The 12,071-nt window shown below is 46.8% G+C and overlaps 1 protein-coding gene across 1 annotated transcript; it reads right to left on the reverse strand.

Annotated features, from left to right (window-relative positions):
- Nucleotides 1-3,952: 3,952 nt before the first annotated feature.
- On the reverse strand, nt 3,953-5,303 carry ASB12 (ankyrin repeat and SOCS box containing 12). The gene is made up of 2 exons (XM_049872997.1): nt 4,478-5,303; nt 3,953-4,086 (listed from the first exon to the last, which is right to left on the reverse strand). The coding sequence occupies exons 1-2, from the start codon at nt 5,301-5,303 to the stop codon at nt 3,953-3,955; spliced, it is 960 nt and encodes a 319-aa protein (XP_049728954.1).
- Nucleotides 5,304-12,071: the final 6,768 nt, after the last annotated feature.

Raw genomic sequence — 12,071 nt, forward strand, 5'->3', positions numbered from 1 at the left:
AGAGATATTCAAAATGCTGAAGAGGCTTCCCAGCTGGATGCCTTCTTTGTGGTCCTGACATTCCCTAGTCTCAGGTGTGTGTGCTCTGGAGCATTGTGGATGAAGGTATTCCTTTTCCTCAGGATGGGGAGGGGCATCAGAAAAAGGTTTCATGGAGGATGGCTTTGAGGATTGTGTCAAGTGAGAAAAGTAGGGGAAGGAATTCTGGCCTAGCCAAATCCCAGCCCTGTGAGAGTATATGGTGAATTGGGCAAGAGCTGGGATTCTGGATGGTTGGGGTTGATTATAGGTGTAGGGTAAGAGGAAGAGCTGGAAATTAAGCTAGAAATATAGGACCAGGGCCAAAGTGTATGACTATAACAGCCTGGCTGAGTTGACAGTCAACTAGCTTAGTTCATCCCCCCCCCACCCCCACCAAGTGCTGCAACTTGTGCATGAGGCAGAGCATAGCATCCTGGAAAGAGCCCTGGTCTGGGTGACAGGATCCCCCTGGGTTCCAGCCCTGGCTCTGCCATTGCCTCACTGCCTGACCTTGGTCAAATTTTTCCCTTCCCTGGGCATCAGTTTCGGCATCTGTACAAAACTATTCTGCCTACTTCACACATGTGTTCTAAGAAGCAAATGAAATGATGGACGTGCAAATAATTTGTGAAAAGTCAAATGCTCCGTGAACACAAGAGAGTGGTTAAGATAATGCTGCAGATTTGTCCTGAGCAATCAGGGAGCATGTTCTCCATACACTCACCAAGTCATTCCAATGACTACATGTCTCATTCTCTCTAAGAACTGAAATCTTCAAGTCTGAAAGAGGTGGTATTCAGAGACTAGTTCCCTGCCTAGCTCCTGTTAAAATACACTGGACATGAACCAAACTGAACTGGTTACCCAAATTGTCCTGCACTTTCCCCCTCTAAGCTTTTGTTCACTGAGTTCATTTCACTAATACATTTTCCTTCCTCTCTGCTGAGAGAGGCCAAGGGCAAGATTAAATACTACCTCTTGCGTCAGGCCTTCCCTCAAACTGGCAGCTAAAGGAGGTCTCTTTGGTTTCTAGAGTTCCATTGGCCATCTTTCACTTTGGGTATAATTCCTGGGGGTCATCTTTCCAAATAAAACAAAAATAATTTTTCCACTGCTGAAGACAGAGCAGACTGCTTTCTCTCCTGCAATGGGAAAATTCTGCGCAGAGCCGAGTGGAGCCCCAGGCTCCTGGCAGTGCCTGGAAGAAAGGAAGGAAGAAAAGAAGAAAGGGATGGAGGGAGAAGAGAAAGGAGGGAGGAAGTGGGAAGGAGGAGAAAGGGAGAGAGGGAGGGAGAAAGGGAGAGCAAGAGGAAGAGAAGAGGCTTAACTCACCTGAAGTGGTTAAGACTTGGCCTTCCTGAAAGCTGGGGGCTGCGGAGGGGAGAGTGGACTCTCACCCAGAGCCAGTGTTAACATGGAACTTAGGAAAGCCTAAAGGCCAAAGGTGAGATTTTTACTCCAGGAATAGTGACATCACCTTGCCTCCTCCTCTTGCCTCCCAGGGAAAGTCACCTTGGAAGACTCATCATCAGAAGTGGAAGGACTATTTGAGGTGAGCCATTCTAACCCTTGACCCATTGTCTGCGTGTGAATGATGAGGCTCTGGGAGAGGAAGGAACTAAGGCACCAGGTCTTAAAATTAGCTCTGCCTACCAGGAGCACAGGCAACTGGAAAAAGAACAACTAGGAGTAACCTGAACAGCTGGGATACCAATAACATGGGCAGTAAACCTCGTTGGATTCTCAGTCCTTTCATCTGAGAAATGGGGCTAAGAGTTTCAGAACTTCCTCTCTATTGAGAATTTGGTGCACTCCTATAATCTGCTCGAACACAAGTCCTCTGAAATGCCCAGTGTCTGCTTGCTTTCATGGGACAACCAGAGAAGCTGTGTCCCAGATGCCTTGAGAGATGCCATGGGAGAGGCCACCCTGGTCAGGGCCCATGTGAAGGGTGTACTTTTCCATGGCCCTAGGACTTCTGAGGTTGACTCCTAATTCCCAAGGGCCCTAACTTAGAGGATGAAGGGAAGGGCCAGGGTTGGGTCCTGGACAAACCTACCCCTTAGGAGCCCAGATTGGAAGAAGATGGGAGAGAGCTCAGATGGCCTGTCCTAAAGCCCTCTGCCTCTGCTTACAGCCCTGTCCCTCAGTTCTCAAGCTCCTTGAAGATAAACAATTTCACTATTCTCTAAATTGCCTAAGGATGAAAATCTAGAAGCTGAGACGGGCAGGAGCACAGAGACAGATGCCCAGTTTTCTCACCTTCCTTCCTAAAGTCTCTTAGGTACTAGGACCTAGGGAGAGTGAGGGAGGTGATAGGGAGCAGAGGCAAGTCAGTTCAAGGTCCTATTTCCTGCCTCCCTTTCCCCACGATAGAGGGTCATGATGCAGGGGGCTGTCAGGGAAGGTACCAGGAAGGGATCTAAATAGCTCAAGTGCTTCCTGGGTACAGATTATCTGGGTTCTCCTTCTCAACCCCTTCAACTTGTGTCCCTTTCACAGCTCATCCACATGCCCACCTGCAGCTATGCAGGGGAAATACAAGAAGATATTGTGGAAGGATGAAGATTTGGCAAAATTAAGGTACCTGGATTTGGGTGGATATCTGTGCTGATTCAGGGCTTGTTTGCCTGCAGATCCATTCCACATCTTTTCTCTGCTCTTCTTCACATCATAGGGAAACTGACATCTGCATGCTATGTTTCCCAGGATTCTAGTCAATCACTTTTGGGCTGGGTTTGGTCAATGGGAGGAACTGGTAGAAGTACAGTAAAAATGAAGAAGCCTCTTCCTCTGCCTTGGGGAGGGAGTCTTTCTGTTGTGTCTCCTCTATGGCTCTTGTTGTCAACATAGTTCCAACTTCGGCTGCGTTGCCCCAGTTGCTGGCTTAGGTCACACCACCTCCTCCCACTGTGGCTTCATTCTTCACCTTCCCCTTCTTTGTCCTGTATTGCAAGGGAATTGATCCCTGTAGGCTGCATTTCCCAGGCTGTCATATTAGTTGACTTCTGGTTTCCCCCAAGGGGAGACACGAGAGACAGATTGGAGGGCAGGGATGCAGGAAAGGAGATGGTATTTCTTCTCCTCTAGTTTGAGCAGTTTCTCCAGCAGAAGTGTATCTCTCCTATAGTTCTAACTCTCGTGTACAGGCCTGTGATTCTAGTTTCCAGCAAGTGAACCCCTTCCCTGGACTCTGGAAACGCTTCTTCACTTACCCCTCTGGTGGTGCTGGTTTCCTCCAGTCACTAACCTTCCTATCCTGTTTGGCTTCTCAGCCTATCACCTGTGTAACCAATTTCTATTCTGCATCAAATTTCCTGTTGTAATTATTTGGTGGTTTATTTTCCCAGTTAGATCTTGACTATAAACTACACTAGTGGGAATGTAGTCTACGATTCAAGGTGAATGAATAGGGGTGGGGTGACTCTTAGGCCACGTCACTCAAAGCAAATAAGAGGCTCAAGGACAGCCCCTGAAAATGTGCCTTGCAGCAGCCAGGAAAGTGAGGATAGGTGGGGAGGTACAGGGCTGGGCAAGCTGATGTTGCCTTCCACCCACTTGGATTCTTCAGGACCTTGGTTCCAGGGCAATTCATCTCTAAACTCTCTAGAGAATCTTGATTGGGGAGGTATGGGCCATTTTGGGTTAGTTTTCTCTTTTGCTTTTTCAGTAGCCAGGACTATTGTGCCCATCAGATACCAGACCATCCTTCCCCACAGCCAACTACATCCCTTCCCCCAACAACCCCTCCCCCCTCCACACACACAACAGACACAACAACAACCAGGATTTATTTTGTGGAGAATTTTATTGTGGAGGATAATGCAGGAGAGCAGCTCCAGATAGATGAGTGGAGCTGTAATGCTCTTCAACTACCTGGGTCCCCAGGTGGTTTTTGGAGGCATTATGGGCTCCTGGGAAGGCTGTAAGACTACAGTTGGTGTTTGAGGTAGCTGATCAACACCGGGGGAATATCCAGCTGGTTGATGGCTTGTGGCTGGCCAGCCTGGCACAGTGCTCTGCGGATAACTAAACGGGCCTGTGATAGTAGTGACCGTGGGGTAGCTACAGCAGGGAGAAACAGGTCATGAGGAGCAATTCTCAGTGGAGGCCCCCACCCCTAACTGCCCTCTCATTTCTCAGAAGTGTCCCTCACCCTGCCCCCAATATATGGTACCAATGAGGACACATTGAGGCCTAGACAAGGCTTGTTCAAGGCCACACAGCAGTCATTGGCAAAGCCAGGACCAGAAACTGGGCTTGTTCTACCCCCATCTCATCTTAGTGACCCCTTCCCTGACATGGAATGTGTAATCTCTTCTCCATTGGGATCCCAGGAAAGAGAAGAAGATGATGTTTTCCCCAATTCATCCCAAAAGGATTGGCTTCAGGGGCGATATGGGGCCCTAGGACCCCCAAGCAGGAAGCTTGTATGGCTGCCCTGCTCACCACTCACCTCTGGCCTGTAGCAACAATGCAACACCTTTATCATCTTGTGAGGTTAGGTCCAAAGAGAGAGATGGAAGGTAGATGTTAGCACCAAAATCAATTAACAGCTGGATGTACTCTGGCTCACAATTATGGTGGAGGCAGATTTCAAGGAGGGTGCGGGGTCGTGGGACACGAGCCAAAAGGCACTGATCTGTGCAGTTGTAGTCAGGGTCTGCCCCATATAGCAAAAGCAAACGGAAACAGTCAAGGTGCCCGTAGACCGCAGCTAAATAGAGGGGGCCAGAACATGAAGCTATGTTTGATGCCCAGACTGGCAGTTTGGCCTTGACGTTGGCCTCTGCACCATGGCCTAGGAGCTCCTGCAGGATGGCAATGGCACCATCGCGGGCAGCCGTGAGCACAGGAGAGCAGTTGTTGTAGATGCTACCACCAGGACAAGCACCAGCTTCCAAAAGCACACGCACACAGTCCAGGTGGCCATGACTGACGGCAGTGAAAAGGGGTGTTTGTGCCTTGACATCTAGGCTGTCGACGTCAGCGCCATGTGCCAGAAGGACCCGCAAACAGCTCAGGTGGCCATAAGAAGCAGCCAAACGCAAGGGTGTCCCAGGAACGCCCCAGCCACTCCTGCTGTTGATGAAACGTTTGTAACGCTCCTGGCGCAAAAGCTGGTCCAATGTACAGGAGTCGTTGTCATATACTGCCTGATTGAGAGCCTGCTTTTCCCCGGTGTCAGTGTCCTCCTCCTCCTTGTCTGGCTGCAGGAGGGAGAAGATCTTGGTGATGTCCATGAGGTTCATCTTGGCTGAATGGAGCAGGACTATTTTCATTATGAGCAGGAAGATATGCCAGATCTGTGGGTGACAAAAAAAAAAGGGAGAGAAGCTAAGAGTCCTCATCAAAAACATGTATTGTAAACAATGCAAACCCTTACCCTTCGCCATCAGGGTGTTCACCAATAGTTCCCCTGCTTCTCACTCTCACTCCCGCTGCCTTATTATAGGCCCCAGAGACAGCTGCCAAAACAGGTCAGGCCATTTCACAGTTTGGTGCCTTTGCCTGTGCTGTTCTTCCTGCCCCTCAAACTCTTACCTCTAGGAAGCTTTCTCTCATCTCCTCCTTCCCCTGCTCAGGGGTTCCAAAGGATTGCATCCAGACTTCAGCTATGAACTTTCATGCCACATTTCCATTTATCTGTACTTCATTAGTGTGTGAACTCCAGGGTGAGGATCCTGCATCCATCTTGTATTCCTCCACCCCCAATAGGGCCTACATCACGGCTGGGAATTTGGTTCCTCAGTTCCCAATGCATACACTAATGAGGTAGCTCTGGCCTGGCAGTTGCTAGGCCAACAGAACAGTGCTTTGTGGTGTCTTGCCGTCATCCCTGAGCATTCTGACATCAGTGTCATGCGGCAAGCCTTCAACTCCACCTCTTAGCCTTTTAGATAAAGTTCAACCTTTTCATAGCTTTTCATGATCTGACCAAATCTTCCTCTCCCAAACCTTCTATGACCTCCTCTTAGACTCAGAACCGATGCTTCAAGCAACAAAGATGTGCAGGAAATGGATATTAAGTGGCATTTATTGATTAAATACAGGGGTAGCATTACAAACTACACGCTTCAATAAAAAATGAAGGCAAACAGATGGCAGGAAACAATTGAGATTTCCAGAGCAAGTCCTACTCTCTAGTGACAATTGGTTTCTCCTCCAGAACCACCTCAACCCAGGAGTCCTTTGATCGCCAACACCTCCTCAGAGCCCGCTGCTTTCACTCCCCTCTAGCTCAAATCTTTTCCTATCCTCTCTTGACCCTAAGGCCCTACAAAATCACTCATGGGCCCAATGACTGACTCAACCTAACTCACTGACCTTATCAGTCCTTTTCCTAGTCCTCCAAAGTCAAGGTCACCCACCTCAGTTTTTAATGTCATGAGGGTAAGCTGGTAGCTTTTTCAGAGTTCCCTTACTCTCCCATACCCTGCAGCCGTGGTCTCAGGGTCATGCACATCATTTTATTCACTGTCCACTCCCACCCTTCTTTGTTAGCTGGGGATCTCTGATACCAACCTCATAAAAAGAAAACTATGAGGTGGGTAGGTGAGGTCACCCTCAACTTTAGACCCATCCGCACCTCAAAAATCAACTCTATATATCGACTTATAATTTATTGATTCTTGGGGTGTAATGGGAAGAATAGGATTTTACAAATCAGGCAGACCTATGTTTGGAACTCAGCACCCACAGTTCCTAGCTGGGAAAGTCTCTTCCCTTCTTTGGGACTCGGTTTCCTTATCTGTAAGACGGAAACGATAGTTCTTGCTTCATGGAGCTGTTAGGAGGAAAATAGCTATCTTCTAATAGATAGCTATTAGATTTCAAAGGTGAGCTTCCTCTTTGTACACCTTTACCACCTCACTGGTTCCCCCACCCCAACTATCTTAGAAAACAAACAAAACATTTCCATAGTCCTTTGTCCCACTCTATCTACCCTTCTCTCTCAACCTCCCCCTTCTCTACCACACTTGTCCAGTTATCTACAGTTTACTTCCCCACTTACCATTCTGTTTTTGACCTTTTGGAGTCTGGCTATCCCTACCCTCAATCACACACTGAGACAGCTCTTGAAAAGGTCATCCTTGTAGCTAAATCCAGTGGGCACTTCTCAGCTACTGTCTTCCCTGACTTTTCCAGGACATCTGTTCCCACTAACCACTCCCTCCTAGGAGCTCCTCCCTTTGCTCCCTAGCTAGCTCACTCTTAGGATTTTTCTCCCCTGAAATATTGACGCTCCCCTTTTTTTCTCCTCCATCGTCTTCTTACCAGTCCCAGAGTTTCAGCTCTCACCTTTATTCAGATGATTTCAAGCCTATCATTCTAAGTCCCCAGCTCCAGGAATGTATCCACTGAGTTTCTTCAGGTACTTCAAAGTCAGCAATATCACCCCCACCACCAAACTTGGTCCTTACTTATCTCATTTCCTCACCATTTACCTGGTCAACCAAATGAAAAACCCAAGACTCATCTCAGTTCTCTCACCTCTTCCTCCACTCCCACCCCACTGGTCATCGAGTTCTGTGGTTTTTACCTCCTAGAGACTTCCCTAGGTCATTCTCCTCAGGCCCACCCCAGCCAGTGCTTTAGATAGCTTGCATTTTCTTTTGTCTCAGCTGTTGAGTGGTGTCATAGATAGTTTCCCCTTTCAATCTTTTCTCCTCATTGTAGCTAAAGTGATCATTTAAAAATATAATCATTTAAAACTGTGCCAGTCCCAGTTTTAAATCTCTTAATGGGCCCCCTTTCTTTCAGGGTACAGCTCAAATGACCTAGCCTGGCTTACCCAGATCCTTCACATGCATTTCTTGGCCAGCCTCTCCAGGCTCACTTTCTACTATCCTCTGCTTATGTCCTGAGCTTCAGCCATAAGGGAAGGGAAATGATGGTTCTCCATATTTCTTCTGCTGAGTTAGTTCCTCCAGAGTCTATGTTCCCCTAGCACTATAGCAGTCATCTTTTTTTTGCCCCCACTGCAGCGGAAGAAGTCATAGTGGTAAAACACAGGTCTGGTGTTCTGCTTCAATCCATTAGTAGCTGTATGACCTAGGGCAGATCACTTAATGTCCCTGTGCCCATTTCTTTATCTGTAAAGAGAAGATAATAATAGTACCTGCCTCAGAGGTTATTGTTAGTATTAAATGGGCTAATACATATTAAGTGCTTAGAACAGTGCCTGAAGGTATTATTAGTAATTATTTTTTACAATGATGATTATAATTACTTAGGTCTCAATTTCTATGACTGTTGCTCTCTACTTAGAGAAAGTTCCAGAACCTCAGAGCTGGAGAGGACTTTGTAGATCACTTAAATTAATATCCTTAATTTAGAGATGGAGAAAACAAGGCTCAGAGGGGAGCAGAGGCTTTGTTAAGGTCACAGAGTTGTTATTGGCAGAGCTGACACTACAAGCTAGGGAAGTCAGATCATCCCAGTCACCCAATCAATTGTTCCATTAACAAGAGCCCTGAGCACACCTATCATTTTGTACTTTTAAAAACCATTTTACACACCGGGATAAGTAGTATTATCCCCATTTTGTGTATGGAGGAAACTAAGGCCCAAAAGGGTAAAAATCTTGTTAGGTGCCTAGTTGTTGTTGTTAGGTGCTACGGAATTGATTCTGACTCATGGTGACCCAGTGTATGCAGTGTAAAACTGCTCCACAGGATTTTCAAGGCTGTGACCTTTTGGAAGCAGATTGCCAGGCCTGTCTTCCAAGGAGCCTCTGGGGGGGTTCCAACTGCCAATCTGTCAGCTAGTAGTCCATCACTTAAACGTTTGTGCCACGCAGGGACTTCTTGGCAGTGAGGAAATAGCAGAGTCAGAAATAGCATACAGGTTTCCCTACTTCCCACCCTGTTCTTTCTATTCCAGCAAGAAGCATAAACACTTTTCCCCCTTTCCTCAAGCAGAGTCACACTGCAGTTCTCAGAATCAGCTTTGAGTGTCATGCTGAACTCCAGGGACTTCAGTCATAGAAGGTTCCTTTACAAATCATTTCTTATGACAGTATTAGGGATTCCCTTCTTGCTATTATATTTCAAGGGGTGGGGTATGGGGAAATGAAGGTGGCAGGAAGAGGGGACGAAGGGTGAAGCTGTCACCATATAATTAGCTTCTAGAAGGAGATCAAGCCATGGTTCCTAGCTGGCTATGGCACTTGAGTGAATCGAGCCTCCATTAGATAAGGATAAAAAAAATCCAGGTAGCCTATTGTCTAATCTTATTTTGCTGTGGTTTATTAATCAAAGAGTTATTATGTGCACACTATGTGCAAGGAGCCCCTCCCTTAACTCCAAAAATGCAGCACTTTTAACCTTTTTTGTGCCATGGGCTTTTGTGGCAATCTGGTCAAGCCTGTGGATACTTTCTGAGAATGGCTTTTTTAAAATTTTTATTTATTTTGCTGTTGTTGAGAATATACACAGCAAAACACACCAATTCAACAGTTTCTACATGTACAATTCAGTAACAGAGATTACATTCTTTGAGTTGTGCAACCATTCTCACCTCCCTTTTCTGAGCTGTTCCTCCTCCATTAACATAAACTCACTGCCCTCTAAGGTTCCTATCTAATCTTTTAAGTTGCTGTTGTCAATTTTATCTCATACAGATAGTTCTTAAAAGAGCATAATGCTCAAGGCAGATAATTTTTAATAGTTATGCTAAACTATTGTTTGGTTTCAAGAAGACTTCAGGGGATATTTTTGGTTTAAGGTTTAAAGGTTATCTCAGGGTAATAGTTTCGGGGTTCATCTAGCCACATGGCTCCAGAAAATCTGGAGTTCATGAGATTTTGAAATTCTGTTCTGCATTTTTCCCTTTTTGGTCAGGATTCTTCTATAGAATCTTTGATGGCTTTTAATACATAAAATAAAATACATAGGATTAAAGGAAACCAATCACATTGAAATAAAATTATCAAAGTAATTTTAAAACTGCATGATATAGGAAGACTAGATGTGCTTCTTTATCAACACATTAAATAACCGTATCTACTAATAATTTCTAAGTGGTAATGAGCATAAATGGCATTTTGAGACCTCTGCCACAACTGTAATATGGCAGGAAATGTCTGTGATTTCGCCTGACGACCAAGTTACAGTAACTGGTATACTTCCGCCATTTTCTGTCTGTATTCATCCTTGAAGGAAATGGCAAATTTCAGTGAAAGGTTAGGGGGAAACGGTCATTGTTTATCCCATCCAAGTGTCTGGAACCCTAGAATTCTATCTAAGGCCCTCTTGGGGGTCTGTGAATCTAAGTTAAGAACTATTAACAGAGAGTTTCCTGAGTCCAAGAACACTCCTCCAGGCAATAATAGGCTATTTTTAACCCTCACCTTCCTCCCCACCCAGTTCTTCTCCTCTCATATGCCACCTCTGCTGCACTCCCCAACACAGACTCACAAACACCACAAAGGGACACAAAGGCAAACTCTTCACCCTCCCCTGTATTGTATAACTGCAATTTCCTTCAGGAAGTAGGTCATTTTAGACCAGAGGGCCTAGGCAGACACACCGTCTTGGGACAGATACCCTAGGAAGCAGGCACTGTGTCCCTCCTCTCATCTGCAGGCAGATTTCCCCATCAGCCTTCCCAGCACCCCAGATCCCAGACCCAGAGGAAACAGCGTACAAAGGGTGGTGGTCACAGGTCTGAAACCCAGAGGTTGAGGCACGGCCGCTCACTCCTTCATGGCAGCGTCAGGTGTTAGGCTCAGGGTACTTACTTACATGGCTTAGGCCTGAGGCCGCACTGCCCGGGGTTCACTGTCCCTGTCCCTCTGCAATGCACTCAGGCCTCGGTGTACCCTCCTCGGAGAGCCCCAACTGTCCCAGGCCGGACTAGGCAGAGCCCTGGTTTTCTGCTGTTAACAATGCCTCCGATAGGCTAGACATCCGGCCCTCTGCAACTTGGTCCAGGGGGCTAATTTTAGGCTAACCTCCCTCCCCCCACTCAGCCCTGGGGCCGTGTTATCTTACCAGTGCCATTCTGGGAGTTACCCAGCGAGAGGAGAGGGGCCGCCTGCGGGGAAGTCCAGGAAGGACTGACTGACAGATCAACAGGTGTCTGGTGAGGCCAGGGTTCCCGCTCCTTGAGTACCCCTGTGTACTTCTCCCCACCACTCAAACAGGCACAGAGGTGAAGCCTCTGTTCTGTGGGTGCTCCCACCTCTCCACCAAGGGGACTGAGAAGGCCCAGCCTCGACTAGAGCACCTTCCTCCGAGCTGGGGCTTTTTTCATTCTCTCCCTGATTTAGCCTCTCTGGATTCCCTTTTCCTATCTTGGGAGCACAGCAAAACGCGGACACCCCCTCCGCAAAGCAAAGAGGAGAGGAGGGTGGGGAAGCCAGGTTTTCTAACGTTGGAGAAGGTCTAGATTATTTATAAAGGCCTCCCCAGTCCACTAACCCACCAGGCCTTAGGTGAAATTCAAGGGTCCAGCCTCTGTCCTTGCCCCTACGGCATCATCACCAGATTAAGATGTCTAGGCCTGACTGGGAATTTTATTAAAAGCTCAGCTCTTAAGAGCATCATTTTATCTCCCTGGTTGCCTTTAAATACGGGAAGTGGTAGGGGAGATACCTTTAAAAATAGTCACATCTATTTTAGGAGTCACCCAAAAAACAACTCCCTACCTCCCTCTGGGAGGAAAAGCAAGCCCAGCATCAGGTATCCAAACAACACTAGAAACTATCTGACCATGGCTGAGAAACTCTTTATGGAGAAATTCTTTCTCAAATAGCCACTATATGTAAGGTTCTACAGGTAGGAAGAACAGAGAGAAAAGTAAGACATGGTGTCCTTCAAAGAGCTCCCAGTTTATTAAGGAAAATAGGCATGGGAACATTTCACATAATGCAAAAATGCCAGAACTAAAGTTGCCCTGGATACCTATGATTATTCTGTGTCCACATCAATCTCCCAAATTAGACCAGGTAGCTACTGCTAGGTACTGTTTCCCTACATTCCAACAGAAACAATTACAACTTCAATTTTCCTGCAAAGAGACTCTAATCTATACTGAACAGTGAT

This window comes from Elephas maximus, chromosome X (genome assembly GCF_024166365.1).
Source record: "Elephas maximus indicus isolate mEleMax1 chromosome X, mEleMax1 primary haplotype, whole genome shotgun sequence".
In the NCBI taxonomy this organism is placed as follows: Eukaryota; Metazoa; Chordata; class Mammalia; order Proboscidea; family Elephantidae; genus Elephas; species Elephas maximus.